The 22,118-nt window shown below is 30.7% G+C and overlaps 1 protein-coding gene across 2 annotated transcripts in view; it reads left to right on the top strand.

Annotated features, from left to right (window-relative positions):
• The window catches only part of LOC118183164 (uncharacterized), a 224,488-nt gene that overhangs the window by 139,915 nt on the left and 62,455 nt on the right, over positions 1-22,118 (top strand). For both annotated transcript variants that reach the window (XM_035352605.2, XM_035352607.2), the window contains exon 2: positions 16,128-16,183. In XM_035352605.2, the coding sequence (XP_035208496.1) occupies positions 16,128-16,183 (56 nt within the window). The remainder of the gene's footprint in view (positions 1-16,127; positions 16,184-22,118) is intronic.

The raw sequence follows: 22,118 nt of genomic DNA, 5'->3' as shown, positions 1-22,118 counted from the left end.
AACCATAAAATTCAGTTCAATAGCAATGTCGCAAAATAATTTTGAAATGAGCATATCTTTAGAGTATCGCCAATGCTCGCTTTTAAATCGTTGAGTTTGTTACTCAAAAATTCGTTACAGTTTTACAAAATATGAAATCGATAATAAAACAAATTTCATATTTGGTCTTCCACATGCCCATATTCGTAGAAGTATTACTTCATTCAAAATTCGATGGCTCTAGGTACCGTTGTTTTAACACAATGCGAGAAATATACATACATTTAATGAAGTTTCTTCATTATTTAATTTCTTCAAATATAATACAGGGCGGTGGTATTTGGTGGCAACGATTTGAAAAGTGATACAGCCATTTAAAGTTTTCAAGGCGAAGTCGCAAAACGTAACAATAGTTCTTCGGGGACAAAGCCCTTTTGGACTAAAAATTAGATTTCGAGAGATAGTGGAATCTAACCTTTAGCGGTCTCCCAATTCCTACACCTATATTTGGGAAAATTTTATACTCGTTATGAAAAAATAAAAACACGATTTTCGTACTACAAAAACTGACCGGAATATTTAATTTCAAAATTTGCAGTTTTCATGTCATTTTCAACTTGCTTCGAGAAATAGGTTAATTAAGTTAGAATTTTCCCAGGAAATAAGTTTGAAAGACGTGCAGAAAAAAATTGTGTATACTTACATTATCCACATCAGATATTTTATGATAATTTTTAATTTGATTGATATTTTTAAGATAATTTTAGATAAAGAACAAAGATGCATGTTTACATGAAATTAAGGAAATGTTTAAAAGCAAAATACAGTTAAATTCTAGGGGTAATACCGTTGACTACATCTGCAGTTAATCATAGGCCAGTTAAACATCTGAAGGAAAAGGAGTAAGCAGTATAATAGTGAACAGAAAAATATTATTAACTATTTATAATAAACAAGTATACCTTCTGCGCTTAATCTGAAGTTGCGGTTAATCTGTCTACAGTTAAAAATGCATAGGCCAGTTAAATAATATGCATTATTACTAAACGAATTATTACTAACTGAGAAAAATTATACTCATTATTACTAACCGAACACACTATTAATACTTCTCTATGTTTCAAAACAACAAAAACTCACTTCAAAATAAAAAAAAGGATTTTTATTCATATTCCTTTGTATTCCGATAAGAGTCATTTAAAATCAGGAGATTAATAACTGCGAATTTATTCGTGAATAATAAATTTATTTTAATGGATTATTTAATAATATTTACATAATCCAGATTATGCGTAATTAAATTACGAGTTGCTATATATATATACAAAAACGATTCCCAAATATTATTACATTACCTACCGTCATGCTGCTATAGTGCGCATTTCTCCGTAGAAATTTGTTTCATTTTGATGGTTTATGATAGTACTTCTATCATCACATTATATTAGCTTAATATTTTTTCAGACGGGGTCTGGTTAATCCGTAACCCGATTAATTCGACTGCGGTTAACCGGTAGATGACTGTATCAGTATTTTAATCTGGTTTATAACAGGAGAAAAAGTTCATTTGGTTACGTAAATTTAATCACTATTAAAAACACTGAAAATAACGGAAGAATAAACATTGAAATAATGAAACTAGCTTAAAAATAGCATTTACAAGATAACTTAAAAATTATATTTATAATATAACTTAAATGATGCCACTGAACTCAAAATAACGTAAAATAATTGGTTAGAACTTTTTTCATGTTCAGTAAAGTGTATTAGCCCAAAGGAGCGTTAGCCCAGAAGAGCTATTAGTCTCGAAACGGCATTTTGTTTCGAATAATTGTAAAAGGCTGCATCACTTTTCAAATTGTTGCCACCAAGTATTATCGCCCTGTATTATATTTAAAGAAAATATATAATGAAGAATCTACATTAATGTATGTATGTTTCTCGCATTGTGATACAACAACGATACATAGAGCAATCGAAGTTTTAATAACGTAGTCCTCCACCCGAATATGGGCACCTTGAAGTCCGAATCTTGAATTTCGAATTTGTTTAACTATGTGTATCATATTTCCGAAACTTTAACGACTTTTTGATTAAGAATCCCAACAATTTCGAAGCGAGCAATGGCAGGACATTGTACGGAATAAAATATTTTAATCTTCAGCGCGCAAGACTGTCTACAGGAAATTCCAAAGATATGCCTGTTTTTAAATATTTTTAGCTCAAAGGAGAGCTATTTCGAATGCTCTTGAAAATTGTATTTATGTAAAAATGAAAAAAACCACTTACTTGGGTGTAATATAAAATTTGAAAGCTTTAATATTAAAAAAAAATACGATTCGTAATTCCTGATTGGCAGGTGATCTAACAGTGTTCATATACTATGGATTAAGTTTAGTTAAACTGCAGAAAAAAAGAAACTTCAGAGTTATTGTTACATCAGCTTTTGTTACCGCTTGTGATTTTCTTCTCAATAGTAGACAGTTATGTTTTACGTCGGTAGTTTGTAAGAGAAATAACTTCATCACTCCACAATGAACAATAAACATAATTAATATTTATTTAGAAAGATCCTTTTTTACACGGATTAAGCCTCAACTTGCTTAAATCACTTTCAGTTAGTTGGGTTAGTGGCTGTTTCAAATCTCTTCCGTTTTTTTATCGTTTCTACTTTCTCTGGAGAAAATAATAGACAAAACAGTTATAGCTCTAAAGCCATTCAAACACCAAATCGGCTCTTAAAATATTTGTTTTTGTATATATGCATTATACATATACATATGTATATATATATATAATATTAAACTTGATCTCAACAACGACAACTTAAACTTATTCCTTTAAATATTCTCTCAAGATTAGGTTGTTTAAATATCAAAACAGAGTACAGAAATTAACTTATAATTAAATTTCTTTCCTCAGTTAAATGGCAAACTATGCAAATATTTCCCGTTTCAATATATGCTAGCAACGAATGTGTCTGAAAAATGCGTAAAATATGTTTCTGAATAACTCCGCTAGTTTTGCCTTCTGACATGCAGATTTAGTTATTATATCAGTTTATTGATCTCTGCACGCACACGATAAAATATTTACATGGCCCACTGCATACGGAGTAATTAGTTTTCGATCAGGTAGTGCGGAGACGCCAGGACTATCCAGGGACCGTGTCGGTTGCAGTTAATGACTGGACACTTTTCTTTGAAGCTGACATTTGCGAAAGAGGAGGGGAAAAGTGAACGGGAAGTTAGGAATTGTTCTACGCGATTGAGAAATGAGTATGAGAGGGAGGGATATAGGAAAAGTGGTCCAGTCGTAAAGTTAACTGTCGATGACATTTGTAATTCGTTTTCAAAGACTTTCATGTTTTTATTATTTTTTCGCTGAAATGGTAATTCGCATTCGAGATATACCAGTGCTAGTTCTTCTCTTCCTTTTTAGTTCGAACAGAAAATTACTTTGGTAATTCAGTAATTTACACGAGGCTGCGATGTCAGAAATAAATACAAAAGTCATTCGAAAGTAATTAAGTAATAATTGAGTGATTGTTTTATGCTACATTTCTCTGATTTCCGAACAGTTTAAGAAGTTCTAAAATGGATAATTTTAAATTACTTCAGGAAATTTTCCTCCCAGTATTCATATATTTAAATATATGGTTTAGTTAGGAGAGTGTGTGATTAGTAATTGAACTGAACTTCTTAAATGTACTGTCGTGCTTTATTTAAATGAAAAATATCTTCTTTCTCTCCTTTATTTAAAAACGGGGAAGGTCTCTCATTATTCATCAATGAAGCTCTTTTCAGTGTCCGAAATGACAATACTCTCGATTAAAATTAACTTGCAAAAATAAAAGTAATTAAATAACTAAAAAAAATCTGAAATCTTTAAGATTTTATATTAAGTTCAAAGGGATCTTTTTTCTAATGTTTTGTGTGTTACCTTTATTTATTAAATATCATGTTCTTCGCACTTAAACCATAAAATTCGATTCAACAGCAATATCGCAAAATAATTTAATAAGAGCATATCTTTAGAATTTCCGATATACAGTCTCGCGGGATGGAGATAAAAATGGTTTTTTTCGCACATTGTTGCCCTTGCTCTCTTTGAAATCGTTGAGTTTGTTAAACAAAAATACAATAAGGTTTTACAAAATGTGAAATACGTAGCAAAACAAATTCAAAATTCCATATTTGTGCTTCTATATATCCATATTCGAGTGGAGGACTACGCTATTGAAAATTTTATGTCTCTAGGAACCGTTATGTTTTCACAGTGAGAGAAAGATACATACATTCAGGCAGATTCTTCATTATTTAATTTCTTTAAATATAATGCAAGGCTGTAATATTTGATGGCAACAATATGAAAAGTGAAACGCCTTAAACCAGTGCAAAATGCCAAAACGAAATTAATCTCTTCTAGGCAAATTGCCCCTTTCGGCTAAAAAGTAAATCCATTAGTACATGCCACTTAAAAAAAATAATAATAATAAATGCAGTGTAAACTCAATCGAAAAATTTTCTATTAAATCACTAGGTTACATATAATAATTGTGTTTAATGTATGCATTTTTATTTCACCCAATATTAATATGTATTAAAACTTACCTGGTTTAAATTTATGGGAGTTGGTAATTAATACATTAAAGTAATTTTTCTGTGCACTTTTACGAATACGTTAATTACGTATTTAAATAGAATCCACCAGCAATGCATGAGGAAAGATGTGAGAAAACCCCTTATGTTTACTCATATATATATATATAAGTAAACAAGTTAATCAATCTTAAAAAACTGCCTAATATTTGCGCTAAAGCTGCAAAATAATAAAATAGTAATTTATTTTCTAATGGATTATTTACATATTCTATTATTCCTAATATTTCTAATATATTATTAGAAACGTAGTTAGAATTCTATTGAAATGAAGTAACTCATTAGCATATTTAAAATGGAGTTTACAATAAAATTGTGAGTATAATATATATATAGAGAGAGAGAGAGAAAGGAAGAGAGATAGGTAGTACGTACAAGTTAAAAGAAAAATAAGAAAACTGAAAATGAAAATATCTTTCCGAATTCTAAAAATATATCGCAACTAGAAAAAAAAAAAAAAAAAAAAAAAAAAAAAAAAAAAAAAAATACTAAATAAAACTGTGTATGCCAAATAGAGCAGATTTTGAAAACTTTTATTTTACTGATTCCCCTTCATTACAACCGAAACCATCAAAATGATCGAATTTTTCACATAAACTGTGTGTAGCATGAAATAGAATAATAAAAATTAAAATCTAAGAAATTTTATGGAAAGAAAAAAAAAACAGATAACTTGCTTCCTTTATTAATTAAAACACGCTATAAATTAAATTAATTGTAGCTAGAGAATGAGAATTAATAACCAGCATGACAAAAGAATGGTGACGAAATTTTAAGTAACTTCTACAACTAGAAGATGGCATAACATCATTTCACACGTCGTTGGGCTACACAGTTTTAAGATTGGGAGTACAAAAGTAATTTAAATCTGAAGGAAACAATTTATAGGCTTTTGTAATGCTATGCATGTCTTGTCATTTCATTCATCTTTTTAATGCTTTCAGAAGAAACATATGTTGGAATGGATTTCATATTTATAGTATTATTCCTATTTATAGTATTATAGTATATTTATTCATAGTATTATTCATATTTATAGTATTCATATTTAACGTTCCTGAATATCTAAAATATTGCTAATGATTCTCTAGCAAGAATAATCAGCTTCAGTTTTAAACATTCACTAGACTGTAGTTTCGAAGTTTGTTAAAACCGGATTAACCTCAAACGAGCTGCTTATTCTTCAGCTTCCAAAAATGTAGGCCTGCAAATTTTTACTTCCACATATCTACTTTCAACACTTTTTCTTCGGCATGTTATTTTTGTTAAAATCTGAATTATTGTCAAAAGAGCGCTTTTTGAGATGAAACTTCATTTTAGGTTAACTAAAATAATCTGTACAATGCAAGTACAAAGACTGGGAAATAAAGGAGGTGATTTAAGAGCAATTATTTATTTCTATGCATTAACCGCTTGAGAGTAAATGCCCTTTTAAAAAGAAGCTATTGCTTTTTGATCTCCAATTTTTGAATACATATCAGTGCATACCTGTCGCAAAACCTGAAAAAAACATTTAAATTTCTTACAGCAAACATATAATATTTTAAAACGGCAAATAAAGAGGTGCACGTTGCCTTCGGACATTATCATGATTTGCCTCCTTTGAAGAGACTGGTAGAAGTGATTCCAGTCTTGAAAATTTTATAACACATTGTGCACATTTTATTCAAATATCAAACTGTTTCTCTTCTGACGATAATGATATATTCCCGAAACTGATCTTTTGAATCGCAATAATATATTAGCTCTTATTGGCGAGTTCGAGCTCTTATTAAGTCGATTTTTTCGTTGTCAAAGGTTTCCATTTCGTTAATTTACGAAATATCATAGGTTTAGTTATCGTTTGCTTAGAGATGTAAGAAATAATCAATTACAAACAGCAGCTAATGTTAAAACAGTTTATTTACAGAATATATTAACAATACGCCTTTGGATTTTATGCTCTTTTCATGCTGTCGATAGAAATTGCGATACTCAGTTGTACTCAATCAGTTGGAAAGAATTTTAAGAAGCTGCAGGCATTCATTAATGAACCAGAACATACTTATCCCTTATTATGCAATTATGTGTCTATCATTAGATAGCTTTAAGTACTTCGGAATTTACTTAATATATTAATTACCGGGTATATGTAACTAGAACTGATAGAAAATTAAAATTTTTGCGATATATGTGCAATCCCTGGTTCTGGAATCTTGCGGCTTATGTGCTGTTTTAATTTATTACCAAAAGAAACTGAATATACTGCTCACAGATTTCACAATTACGCAGTATTTAATCTAGTATAAATCTTTATTTAATTCGCTTTCATCACCGGTGGCACGATAACTGGTATGAAAAGAAAAATCTGTGTGCTATTTTTATGTGTATTGTGACTTATCTCACTTGTCTGATAGTAACATCAGAACAAAACCGCGAAATTCACCGTTGCAAGGTGTACAAGACTGCGCCTGTCGTTGGCGGGAACCCTGAGAACCAACCATACAGGTGATAGTACTACTTTTGCACAGTTCCGCCCCCCCCTCCCAATTTGATTGTGAGCACCTAGGGTGGACAGGTCCGATGGTCGTCCACCCCTCTTCCCTACCAATAACATATCGAGAGAACTTTCGGCTCTCCGCGTAAACATCCATATCTTCTCCGGGATTTGGACCCGGGCTTCTCCGGAACGGCAAACAGCATTATTTTTATAATAGGAGGAAATGATATATTGAACAAAGTGGGATCTGTCTTCACTTTTAAAATAATCAGCTTTAGAATTTATTTAAATTTTATCTGATTCTCTTTTCAATGAAAACATTTTAATTTAATTATCGAGTAAAATAATAAGAAAGAGATATTTGAAATTTGTGTTTTATGGTAAATGGTGTCGATGATTTGAATATAATAGCACATTCTTTTTAAATTTTCAGGACAATTATAAGATTTACATTTTGCAAAACCTTCAGCAGATAAGCGAAAAAAATATGCTTACAAATACAGCGTTCTCGACAGCTAAATCAAATGCTCGCATTATAAAGCAGTTCGAATATCAGAATCTGTTGCACGGGAGCTCTTTTGCAACCTCATGATATTCGACTGTCACCATAACAGACTCGGGATCAAATCCCAAGGTCATTATCATCTTCAAGAGCATGCCACTATCATCTTCAAGTCGTGAGCTGCTGCGCTTCTAAATGTTGCTAACAGATGGCGATACGAGCAAGCAAGTACAATACCCGAAGCCACCGTGGTCTCTCTCACTATGTGTTGACAATGAAATCATAAAATTAAGTGAATTCAAGTGAAGAGTCATTAAGCGATTCTATAACAATATACCTATAGAAAATTAATTTCTGTTATTAAATGGTAAAGATGCTTGTATGTTCGATGGCACCTAGCGCCACTATAATTTTAAACACTCATAGGCCTCCTCCTGAACATGTGTACCTCAAAGTCCAAATTTTCAATTTCTAATTTTCCTTATTCATATCATATTTAGTGAAAATTTAATGAATTTTTGTTATTAGTAAACTCAGCGATTTAAATACCACTATTTGAAATAATTCTTTCAAACTTTATTACTAAATACGACGATTTAAAAGCAATGTGTTGCCATTGTCGGAAATAAAATACTTTTGTCTTCTATCCGCCAGCGTGTTCCCATTCATCAAAACGTATGATATTTAATATTTTTTCTTTAATTTTATCTGTCTATTATCGATAAAGCAAATGAAGAAAATTATAACCAATAAACGCGTTTCTTAATATTTCTCTAACTTTTCATTCTGATTAATTTAAATGAAGATGCATTTTTTATTGTGCATCTAATTAAAGATATTAAATATTCTTTTGAAATTACACAAATTGGACTCATAAAAATATTATATATATATATATATATATATATATATATATTTTTATAAAAAGATTTTAGGCAGCTAGCCGCGAAAACGTCTAGTGTATGGACGGGGGGGGAGAGAATCTTAGCTTTACAAAAATAAAGCATTTACAGATTCTTAAATCTGTTGGATGGGGTTTTTCCCATGTGTAATGTGACAAGGATTCGGTTTTCCTTGTAAAGACTTTCACGAAAACATCCTTTTCTTTAACTATATAGCCTTGGCTTTATATATTTTGCTAAATAAACGAGCACTTTTATGTATGAAAAATTAAACTTCAAGCGCATTTTTTTCTCGAATTTGCTGAAGAAAATTCGCTGAAACATTTAGGACTGCAACTAATACTGAGAGGGAGACTTTTTAAAAGAGACCGCTACTTATAGGAGGAGTTAGAATGTTCTGTTTTCTGCTTTTCAACTGGTAAATCGCTGTAATCAAAAACAAACTATTACTGGATCAGTAAAATAATTACAATTCATTTTTTATTATTAAAACTGGATTTTCCTATGTTAAGAAATTTAACTTGAGCATTAAAAATTATTCGACTTTTCAACTACTTTTTGAACAAAAATAAAATAATCTATGACTGCTAAATTAAGCAAAAAAAATATCTTTAATATTAAATGGAGTTTAATTAACACTCAGTCAGATTAAGAGCCCTGATTATTTTTTAAATAAACTACATGCATTCAGTAGTTATAACTTTCAATAAGAGTATATATTTTAAGTTATGCTGAGATAATTTTGTAAGTCGTAATATCTAAAAGCGCTTCAATAAATAAAACGTTTCATATAAAGGTTATAAAGACTTTACCAGCTCAGAAGAAAAGGTTATAAAGGTTTATATATAAAAAGGTTATAAAGATTTACATACTAGAAAAAGAGGTCATAAAGTTTTATATAGAAAAGGTTATAAAGGTTAGGTTATAAAAATTTTATATGCTCAGAAAAATATATACTTTGTTCCTTAATTAATACCCTAATTTGTGGCATTTTTGAAAGTAAATGAAAAGGAATCCTTAGTGAGTGCACAAACCATAGGAATTTGATGAACGTTGTTATGTTTTAGGTCACGATTTTATGTTTGGCACAAACGTTAATATTATATTCTATCTGGCATTATGTATAACTTTATTTAATGACAATTGTTCATTTTTCTTGATTTTATTTTATTGCTTAATAATCGTAATTAAAGGAATTATTTGTTAAATTTGTCATACATTTTCATAGATTAATGTTTAAACAATAATTAACTTTAATTCAAAATTGAATTGAAACCAAAAGATGGAATGCTTGTCAAGAAATGACAAAATAATAATAATTGGAGGACTGCAGGTAAGCAAATAATGAGTAATCGAAAGTCGCAAAAAAATCTTTGTATAGACAGCATATTTTTTTATCATTTTAAAAATAATTTCATCTAATATCTTTCAGTAAGACACATAAAATTTCTCACTTCTAAGATGTTGTGTTATTAATGCTAATGCTGCATGAAAATGCTATGTAAAACATTTGAACTTCACGAAGTTTCGGACGATAATGTTTACCGCTGTTATACTCTTAGTGCAATCAATTTATAGAAAGCAGTGGAATTCAAAATATCAATGGGAATGGCATCTGGCAAGCGATATTCCACGGAATGTATTCATTACATATGTATCTATCTATTGGAATAGCAAAATGGATTGATAGCATTTCCAGTTATAAGCACTCATGACAGAGCTTCGTTTCTCTTTAATAAAAGAATTAACGAACGTTATTCTGAATAAACGACTCTTCGAATGGATGTAAACTAAATACACCATATCTTTCTAATAAATCTTTCGTCTAAATTCCACCAAATATGTCCTGAGGCGCCATTCCCTGTACAGCGCTTTCATATCTAGAATTAAAATTCCACAATTTCCTCTTGCACAACTAGGAACTATGTGCTTACATTTAGAAAGCTTGTAATATATCTAAATCTGTATTGTATTAAATAAATTAAATATGCATAGCGCTTATAAGCAAAAAGAAACACAACAACGTACAATGATTTAATAATTCTCTGAAAATGTACTGCAACAGATATCCACTTGAGAATCATGAAAGCGAACAATTCATTTCTGTATGGAACTTTCAAAAGCTTATATAAGAAATTCTATGTCATGAAGTAATCGGTGTTTGGTAATCGGTGTTTGGCTTAGAAAACAAAGCCATAACATTTAAAAATTCTCTTTATTTAATTTAAAATTCTAATCTCTTCAAGTTTTTCTTAATTTCCAAATATTTAAATAAACACTAATTCCAGAGTCTTAAACAAAGCAACTAGTTAGATAAAGGAAGCTAGCAATTAGGGCATTGTACGACATTTATATGATTACCAACTCAATTCTAAACGGCTATAACACTAAATTTAACACAAATAAATGATTATGAAATTCAGAAGCAATAATCTGATTGCCAAAACTATGATAAAATCTGATAAAACGGAGCTGAATGACAAAAGCTTAATTATATTTGGCTGTTGTAACTTATTTCATTTGCTTGGCAGTAACATAAGAATAAAATACACGAATTTTATAATGGCGAGACGTGCAGGATGGCGTCCATCCTTGGCACGGACGTTGGGCTCCTTAAGGGCCGTTTACACTGGAGTTTATCTGAGCAAACTGAGTCGATTCAAAGTTACAACAGGCTGAAAAGCACTTAACCCAGTGAGCCAGCTGTTCCGTTGATGGCAAAAAGAAAGAAAAAAAGTCGATTCAATATGTCGACTAGCTTCGCTATACGTGCAAATCAGATTTTTCAACAGACTCCATTATTAAGCAAAACATTTACTTTTGACACAGTGGAGTAGTGTCAGTTGTGACAGATGTTTCCGTTAGCCAATTAAAACCTAATATAAACGGTCCTTTACAGGTGACAATACAAATTTATTTAAAAGAAAATAAAGGACGATACGAATTTGTTTGAAGCAGAGTTCAATTATGTTTTAGTTTTGAAAACGAATCCCCCTCGGATGCAGATCCAAAAGACTCCTACTCCTCTTTCTATAACATCAAACCACTCGAAAGAAATTTCGGCTCGCCATGTATTTTAAGTGTTTCCAAACCTCAAAGATATTACGCATTTACTAAAATACAAGCCTCCTCAGGGGTTCGAATCTGAGTCCAACAGCACAGCAACCAGGAACATTAACCACTATGTCGATCAGTGAGGCAATTATATTTTATGATGTGTTTTGTTGAGACAATTAGACAGTGTTATTTCTTGAATTTCATCAAGCATTCAACATGCCAAATGATTTGACTTTAGAGTAAACCAGAAAGATTTTTTTGTTTTTTAGTATTACAGTGAAGGGAAGAAGATTTTTTGCTTACGCCACTCAGTTTGTCAACTACACATAGCAGTTTTTAACAAATGATACTTCGCATCTGTTTTTATATTGCTGTTTCTTAATTGGTTAGTAATGACCGAACAGGCAATAAATTGCCAGCAAAATTTTGTAGTCATCGGACTGTCAAGTGAGAAGTTGATGCATGTAACAGATTGGAATTTACATATTAAGTTCATTAATAGAGAAAAAAAAGGTGTTCTTACCTTCAGAAAAATGACTGTTCGACGTGACTTGAGCCATTATAACAAATTTTAGAACATCCGAAGTTCATTTTCAGGTCAAAAACTGTTCAGCTGTTGTTCGAAGTGGTCGGGGGAAGAGGAGAGGGCGGCGCTTCTGACAATTAAAGCACTATGATTAACGTTTAAAGTTTATGTCAATGAAAAACGCTAAGACCATTAACAATTCGGTGGAGAGTAATTACCGAAGCTAAGAGTTGTTCTTCATTAATACGAAGCATTTTTGAAAACACTGTCTCAAGAAGGGAAAAAATCCCTCTCTTGACAGCAAAAAAGTACATTTTTAACACAGATTGTTTGAATGAAAGGATTAAATACAATATACTCGGTAAACGTTTTTTTTTTTTTCAGTAAAAATGTTGCTCCAGCAGTCTTGTAGTCATAGATTAAAGCCACTTAAATAATTATTTATTACTTCTGTTCAGTGATTGTTAAAAATCTCATTTTTCCCTTTAAAAGGGGACAAATTAGAATTTGCTTATGTTTTTATATTCTAATTTCTGCAATCGACAGAAGAAAAGATAGATGTACTATGAATACTGAATTAGAGAAATTTTTAGTATTTTACAAAAGATTAGGTGTGTACGTGTATTTAATTATGGCAAAACACACTAGGGCTATCTGCCTAAGGGGAGGGATGCCTTTCATGGAGGACTTTCTAAGGGAAACTGGATCGTATACACGTTACACATGGGGAAAACTACGAAAACGCCCATGCAGCCAGCCCGTTCGCGGGATTCGAACCTCGGACCGAACTACCAGTGCTCAGCGTCTTTACCGCTCGGCCGCTGGTGGGCACAACAAAAGATTAGGATGGACTCTGTAGGAAATGCAAACAATCAATGCACACCAAAATATAAATAAACTTAATGAATTAAAAGTTATAATGATGCACTGGAAATTTTATTTAAAGAAAACTTACAAAGCACTACATTAGTGCTTCCCAAGTGTTTCTATGTCACAGCACACCTCACAAGCATAAATCATTTCGTGACACATTTTTTTTATCAACAATTTTTTAGCAACATGATTAATTCTTCTATTTCATATTAGATATTCAATAAATAAGATCCTACAAATATTTGTGCATTCTAATGTGAAAACATTCCAGCAAGACATTCGCATCAGATACGCCTTTTTTGGTCCCCTTACCCAGAGATCTTCAGACATAGTTTTTATATTGCATCTAGGAATTACATTGTTAGATTTGACTAAATGAAATTTTGATTAACATTTAGAACGCTTATTTTATAAAATTTGAGGTGGTCACCACATGACTTCTTTGTACGGCCTATTAAATTATACACTTTTTTTGCTATTTTAATTGCAATTTTTTTTACTGTATTTGGGAGTTTAGGTTTTCCTGTGTTTTACAATTTTTAATGAAGATATTTTGAGTTTTAATGTACATTTGCCACGGAATTGATTTAATGATAAATATATCTGTAATAAAAGTCTAGAAAATAAGTGTAACTGAAATGCACCCAAAATGTGTATAATTTAACTGGCCGTACATAGAAGTTATGTTGTGTTCAAGCCAGATTTTTTAAATCCTTTTCCAAAGAGTAATACCGTATGTTAGAGGTATTTTGTCCTGGTATTCAAACCACTTTTTTTAGTAACTCTTGTTTACTTCTTTTCTAAGATTATTAAATGAGATTTAAAACAATTTTACTCCGATATTAAAAAAAATTAACCTTTAGTGTTAATATATCTAATGATGCCTATTAATGATTATAATTTTATTCTAATTTTGCAGGGTTTTTCAAATGAAATAAAACAAGTTTTATGAGAAGGTCGAATATCAAAACAAGCGATTTTCATCACAGAATACATGCTCGTAGCATACATAATAATAAATCATACATACATACTTCACAGCATGCATAATATTAAATGGTTTGGCGCTAAACTTAATTAGCTGCCTTCCGCCATATGTTTGATCGTTCTTTACTCTTACGAATTTCATTCTCTCAAATTAAGCAAAAAGTCTACTTAAATATCCATAATACAAAAATGAGGTAAAAGGCTTATTGAAAACTGTCTTGCGCTTAAGATTTAATAAGTACTATCTGCCACAAGTAGAGGTACAATTATTCATCATATATTTATTAAAACAATGATTTAGGACATAAAGCTATTACAATAGAATTTCATTACAATTTAAAGTTCAGAAATTAAATTGAGAATATATATTTTGATGTAAAAATATAATAGATAAGCATAATGAGATAAATATAATAAATACTGGAAACACAATGTTATAATGAATTGTACTAAAAATTCTAAAAATGTACCCAAGGGGTCAAATCTTTTAATAATAACACCAAAAAAAAAAAAAAAAAAAAAGCACTGTGAATAAAAATTTGAGGTCTCAGGGATTTGAAAATGCAAATATTGGGAATACAGAAAATATTTTTGTCGAGAAACCAATACAATTTTACAAAAGAACAAGTATAATAGTTTATAAAATTCGCAAGTGGAATCCTTTCGAACATATTCACAAGATGTAAAAGCTCATGAAATATAGTACACAAAAAATTAATATAAACTGACTTATTAGTTTATTTAGACCTTCTTGCTAAAGATTTATCCTAGAAACCAGTCTACTCCAGTGATTCTACCATACCAATTACTGAATTTTTTATTCGCACAGTTATTTTTCTATGAATTTATATTTCCTGTTGTTCGTTCTTTGATAAAACAATTTACGTATCTCGCTTCTCTTGCTTGTTTCTCCTTAGATTCTTGAATGATGCCTTTTAAACGATCTTAATTAAAAAAAACATGTGGTATTATTATTGTAAATTCCTGTTCTTCTCAACAGTTTTTGAAATTAGAGTTACAGCTTCCTAAAACCGTCATGAATACCTTCAGGTTCAGCCAGTTTAAATATGCTTAGATTTTACACTGCAATTTATTTTATGTTTTCTCTTCTTTTTGAAATAATACAGACTGGGGATAAAAACAGCCCCTACCTCTAGACAGATCCTAGCTAAACTCACCTGGTCAAAAAAAGTCATAAAAACAGAGGTACAAAAAACTACGTGAAGAATTCAGTGAGATGCCTTTGCCAAAGAATTGCAAAAGGGGAAGCTCGTAGCAGGCAGACAACTTGGTTTTCGTGCGGCAAACAGTACTTGCGATAATACTGCTAAAAGTGGTTTGTCATAACAGTAAAAACAGAACATATCAATAGGAAAATTTAAAATTTTTTTAAAACTAAAAATTAAGTGCATAAATCTGTACCTCACCCACCAATTTTCTAATTACAGTAATACCGTTCAAACCCATAACTAGCTGTAACGCAAAATACGAGTAGTTGCTGGTTTATGATAACAAATCTAAGATCTCACAATCATTAGGTGTAAGAAAAACAGCTTATTGCCTTACGAGTTATTACGACGTTAAAAGTTAAAATAAAACTCAATATCAGTTAGCTATTTAATCAAAATAAAAGTGGGGATTTTTTTTTTAAATTACAGATAAACATTTATTATTCTATAAGGTCAGGATGAAACTTAAAAACAAATTTCCTCAAAAGCAGGTATTTTATAGTCTTTTTATTTTTGAAAGGGGAAATATGCTTGCAATTTTTTAACCAAAATATTTCAGATTTTTTAAGTGATATTTATGCTGTTATATATATCTTAAGAAGAAGAACAATATTCCTACGAAAAAGCATCTTTAATAATCATACATCTTTTTGAAAAAGTATTTCATAAAATCCTTTTGAAAAGTTTCCAACCGAAGTCGGTTATAGTTAAAATATAAGTTTTCAGAAAGTACATAAATTTGAAAAATTTTTCAAACCGAATTTTTATAAGGTATTTTTAAAGCTCATATTATTTTACAATGTAAGTCTTATATTTAAAGTTAAATATACGGCATTTACATTTAATGTCATATATTTAAACAATGTGCTTGTAAAATTCATATATGTCTAGATATTTTAAGCAAATCATTGCTAAATCTGAATATCTTTCAGGTGCTGTATTCTTACTACTAGCACTTGGAAATGTTTCTGGAAGTCCTGAACATGAGGTATAGTACTTTTTTTTTTAAATTTCTGTTTAAATGAAGAGTTTCATTGACATTAAATTTGAATAACGTAGGGGGAAGTCGAATATTAGACTGCAAACAGTATATTGGTTATCTAAAATGCATATTTAGAGCTAAACAGAAAAATAAGGAGAGAGGAGAAAGCAGTATAAGAAATTCATTTTCATGCAGATGACATTTTGTGTGAGCAAATTATTAAAAATGACGGCAGTTTCTATCATGTGTAGAAGACACACATGGAAGAAGATGTTTATAATTAGGAGCAGATTTCAAATGCAAGAGGCATTTATTTATGGTGTATTGTTATGTAAAATCCTATGGATTTGGACAGTGCCTCGATGTCAAATTTGTGTAGTGTGGGCAGATGAACATTTTGCTGGAAAACGCGTCACCTTGCTACCAAAGGCCGGTTGGTCCAATCGATCTATCATCCAGCATAACGGTTGGGCTTCTTGACAGTCCATTTGATATTAGAGCCAATTATTAGTGGAAGGAACAATCCTTCAATAGCAAACACTCTGTATGGTTTAAAGGATAATTTAGTGATAGAGCAAGTACGAAAATCTATCACAAAGCCAGCACCGATAACGTCATACTCCATCCTTCATAAGCTTATGAAGCCTGCAGATCGGAAACGCTTACGCAAATAGTCACTTGAAGAGTTTTCAAAAAGCATTACATTACAAATGGCTGCCTCGACTCTCACTGACCAGCGAATGTATGTAAGAAGTTGTGTCTGCAGTGGAACCCCCACCATTCAATATTCTTAGTACATCTATCTTTTCTTCTACTGATTAGAGTAATTAGAAGAACAAAAGTACTAAAACTCTATATTGCATCCTTTTGTGGAACAATGAGATTGTTAACAGTCATTGAGCAGAAGTTATAAATAATATTTTAATCTATGAATATAAGACTTCTACAGCAACAGTTTTGCTACAGTGGAAGGCCTTAAAAGCTCTTAAATGCCTTCAGAAATATTTTATTTGATTACGGTCTGAACACCGCTCAGAATTTGTCTTTATTCTTAAACATCACTTATCTGTGTACTAGCTATGATTGCCTGAAGAAAGTTCTTTTTAGCCGTCAGGCAGCTTTGATCCTCCTCGGTAAAAGCTTGGTACTGTAGGAGTCATTAATTTTTTTTGACGCTGGAGACGTGAAAAATGTGCACTGCCCTTGCGAGTAATCGAACGACGAACCTCCTGAATACGCTTCGAGTGTGCTTCCACTTACACCACGAAGGCATGCGAAAATGATGGAGAAAATACCTTACAGCATAAAAGTATGTCGACAATATTCTAAGCGTAGTTTTCAATTCAGAATCAGAATCACATAAGGATCCAAACCAGAATCACACAGAGATCAGAATTCAAATCAGAATAGAATAGAATTCACATTTTGAAGTCCCATGATTATAGTCCTGATTCCCATGATCATATCAAACTCAAAATAAAGTAAAGTGATTCAAACAATACTCTTATATAATTAAAGAAAACACAAAAAGAGATAAAAAATTAAATAACAGTAAATGCATGTAATACTCATAATTGCTGAAGTAGAATCTTTATGAAGAGATAATTTATTTAAAAAAAAAATCTCAAAGCTTTCAGATTTTACATTATGCTCAAAGGGACTTTTTTTAACGTTTTGTTTGCTACCTTTATTTATTTAATGTCATGTTCTTTGCACTTAAACCATAAATTTCAGTTCAAGAGCAATATCGCAAAATATTTTTTAAACGAGCATATCTTTAGAATTTTCGATACATAGTCTCGCGCGCTGGAGATAATTTTTTTTTTTCGTACAGAGTTGCCATTCTTTGCTTTGTAATTGTTGAGTTTGTTACTAAAAATTCTTTAATGTCTGACAAAATGAAATAGATAAGATATAGTAACAATTTCCAAATTCCAAATTAGGGCTTCCAGATGTCCATATTCGGTGGAGGATTACGTTATTAAAACTTCGATGGCTCTATGTACCGTTGTTTTATCACAATGCGAGAAATATGCGTACATTTATACAGGTTCTTCATTGTTCAATTTCTTTAAATATAATACAAGGCTGTACTATTTGGTGACAACAGTTTGAAAAGTGAATCAACGTAGAAAGTGAATCTTACGCAAAATGTCAAAACGAAATTAATAGCCCTTCTGGCCTAACGTCCTTCTGGGCTAACGCCCTTTGGGCTAATAATGTAAAGAAATTTCAAAATCCATACCAATGATAAAGAGCAAGATTCAAAACTGATTAAGTCTGGAAACAAAATTTAACACACGTTTCGTTACATCTTCTACATCAGAAGTATGACTGTATTATTTGTATCGAATGCGAGGAATCGTATTTATTAATCCTGAAATGTGGGATAAACATAAAAGTAGAATAAAGTTATAACTAATTTATAATTAAAAGAAAAACTTATAACAAACTGATCCCTTTCAAATAAATAATGCTTGCAATCTGATAACGTAACTATGTTGAAATATATTTTCAGGAAAGTAATACATAATAAATAAATAATAATCTCGAAAAGGTAATAAAATTACGACAAATAATTTCGGAGGAATAATTTTGGACAAAACCTTGTGTAAAATAGCAAAGATTGTAACAAAAATTATAAAGCAGAAACATAAATGACCTGAAAATAATAAAAGTCGTCCGTAAATGGAGACACGTAGTATTTATCTTAGTATCGGGAATTAAAGTTACTATCAGAATGCACATTTAACAACTCAGTTAATTCTTTGTTTAATTGTCTTAAACATAAAATACTTTATATTATTAGTAAAAATAATATTGTTTGTGATTATATCTGCTTAATGAAGGAGTATTATTAATCTGTTATTACTTTGTATTTTTGGCCCTTTGTCTTTTAATTTTTATGTCTAAACAAAAATGTAACTCTTTAAAATTTTAAGTTACAAAAAATGCATGGGAAATTTGCCGTTTGCTTTTGTGATATTCTGTCTGAAGTTATAATGAAACGCCTTTTCTTTCCGAAAACACAATTACATTTTTCTCCCATTTTTGGAACCAAGTATTTACAAAACTTTTGGCAGAATTCCAATACATCGATAAACCTAATTAATCTAGCCTCGCTTTTGTTTGACTACAAGTTTGTTTTAATTCGCTGAAAGAAACGTTTCCTAACCTTATTATTGAAAGGTTATTTATCTACGTGTCTTTAAGTACAGTTGACGTGACGAGTAGAACATCAGTAAACGAGAAACTTTTATATCTTATATCTTTAAACGTCTACAACAATATACTAATTTTAGACGTCTGCTAACATCTACAATAATATAGTTATAGATGTCTATAAAAGCCTGCAACATATTTTAAATGTCGCTTTCTATATTTTAAGACATTTAAGTGCAAAACTGCAAAATAATTATTAATCGTGTATTAACCAACATGTTATCAAAGACGAAACAATTTGCCTTACAGAAGTAAAAGAAATTTAGCTAAGCTATAACATATTTATTTCTATAAAAGAAGAAATTTAGCTGAGATGTAACATATTTATTTCTATAAAATGTTTTTATTCTGCACAAAATAGAGGTAAGCATTTTTCAATAAGTAATTATCAATCACATTTACACAAAAAATTATGTCTATAAGATATAGAGATTTGGATTTGAAATTTAACTAAAACGCTTCTAACTGAAATTTCGAAGCATAATAAAAAATTTAAATTTTTAATTTGAGCAAGTATTTGTTTTCATCGAGAAAATGTATATATATATATATATATACGTAAAATATTTATCATAATAGTAGACTTAGAGGGAAAACATTTTTATTATTTAAATAAAGTAGCTGTATGTTGTAATATATTTAAGAGGCTTTCATTAAATATATGTTATATATAACATATATTTAATGAAATATAACATGAATGTATGTCACATAAATTTACATATATTATATATACGATAACATATATTAATTTTACACATATACATACCCCATTACAGGAAGCAATGTGTTTATTGGCAGTTTTTTTTTTTAATGAGTTGTTTTCTGTTGGTGTGCACTTGGCCGACATATTCTTTGCCAATCCTAAGGTTAGAAGTGGTGGCCAGTTTATTTGTAGAGGCACTTAATAGGCGGCCACCGATACCTCCTATGAAGGGACAGGGAAAAGTGGACGAGCACCAGAACTTCATCAGTGACTACAGGTGTTGCTCCGCCGCACTACTGTAAACGCTGGTCGTTCAATTGGCCTGCATCAGTAGCAGCCCAACAAGACATTTACAAAGATAGTTTACGTTTATTCTAGACTTTAGTATTGAATATACGATTACAATAATACGGTATACAATTAATGAATGTATACCGGTATACACACATGAAGAAATTTTACATTGACAGATGAAAAATTGTATGGGAAAATTCATCAGAAAATAAAGTACATGAAAATTATCATAATTTCTAGCAAAATGACTATTTTTAACAGTACTGATTTAAACCAAATTCTTACTGGCCACGGGAGATTTCCCTATTATTTTAAGAGATTCAACTTACAAAATAATGAACTTTGTACTTCTTGTAATGCCATTGGAGATGCGAAACATTTTGTGGAGGACTGTCCTATTTTCGCAGTTTAAAGGAAGCTTTACAAAATTGATAATGCTATATATAATGATAATTTTGATATCAAGCCTTTTATATCTTTTGCACAAGATGTCCTTAAATTTACAAATGCAAATCGAGGTGTAATTGCAATTCAGATCTGATGTTGTCCTTTGTGTTAATTTCTGTTTGTATGTTCGTGAATGCTTGTTATATGTTTACTCCTATTTTTATTTTATATTTGAGTATTATTTGTATCTTATTTTGTATTATGTATTATTTATTTTGTAATTGATGTTCTTTTGGGATCACTCTTTTTTTCTTTATCATGAGGCCACTTCGTGGCCAGAAGGGTCTGAGTGTACCCCCAATGTATTACAATGTATTACGGTATACAATTATTACAATGAACTTAATCGATATACAAAAGTTGTATTATGACAGATTAATATAACATAATTACATCAAACATACATTAGTACATCACACAAACAATATATTTACATTAGTATATCTAATTACATCAAACGTTTTTTAAGGAACTAATTATTGTAGAATATTTTGTGCATTTCCTAGTACATTGTCGTACTAGAAGATGCAGTTACAACTATGCCTTCTCTGAAGTTCGAACTCAGGCCCTTCGGCACCGCAATAGCTCCCCTAACTATACCATCAGGCCGACTGTTTATTGATTGTCAAATTTACACTTAAACCTTTATAACTAAAGGAGTTTTTTCTGTGCAATAATTAAATATATGATTTTTGACTTGATTTTCCCATACAATTTTTTACCTTGCATTGAGAAGTGACAATGCAAGGTATTGTAAAAATGCATTCGATTTATATTCTGTCCAAACGAAGTAGTGAAATGTTTTTTTTAAACTGTTTCAGTATCTTTATAACAGAGTATCAGTGTATGTTAAACGTATTAATTATTTTGTATCTTTCCGTGCAGAAAATGTAACGCACATAATTGAGTTATCTGAATGTTCTGCGTGTTTTTCTTCCTTGTTAGACCTTTTACCATTAAGTGGCTGCATTTCCATGTTTAGTACCACAAATTTGCTTTGCACTCCGAGGGTTGAGTCGGCGGACAAAGCAGAAGCGTGAAGTTATAAGATACTTCCGATAATGGGATTTTTGGCCGAAAATCAACTAACTCTATTGGATGGCTGCCCCATTATCGGTGGGAAAGAATAGCGAAGAATATCCTTCGTGTTTGCTTTTGTAGATTAAGACGGTGAATACTTGATTATCTGGATTTGATTTTTTTGCGGTATTTAATAAGTCATTTCTTTTAGGCTAAATATTTATTGAAATAGATACACCACTGAAACATTTG

This window comes from Stegodyphus dumicola, chromosome 3, assembly GCF_044657685.1.
Source record: "Stegodyphus dumicola isolate Sdum_Otavi_A_Nest chromosome 3, ASM4465768v1".
NCBI lineage: Eukaryota > Metazoa > Arthropoda > Arachnida > Araneae > Eresidae > Stegodyphus > Stegodyphus dumicola.
This window is presented reverse-complemented; position numbering and strand designations above follow the sequence as displayed.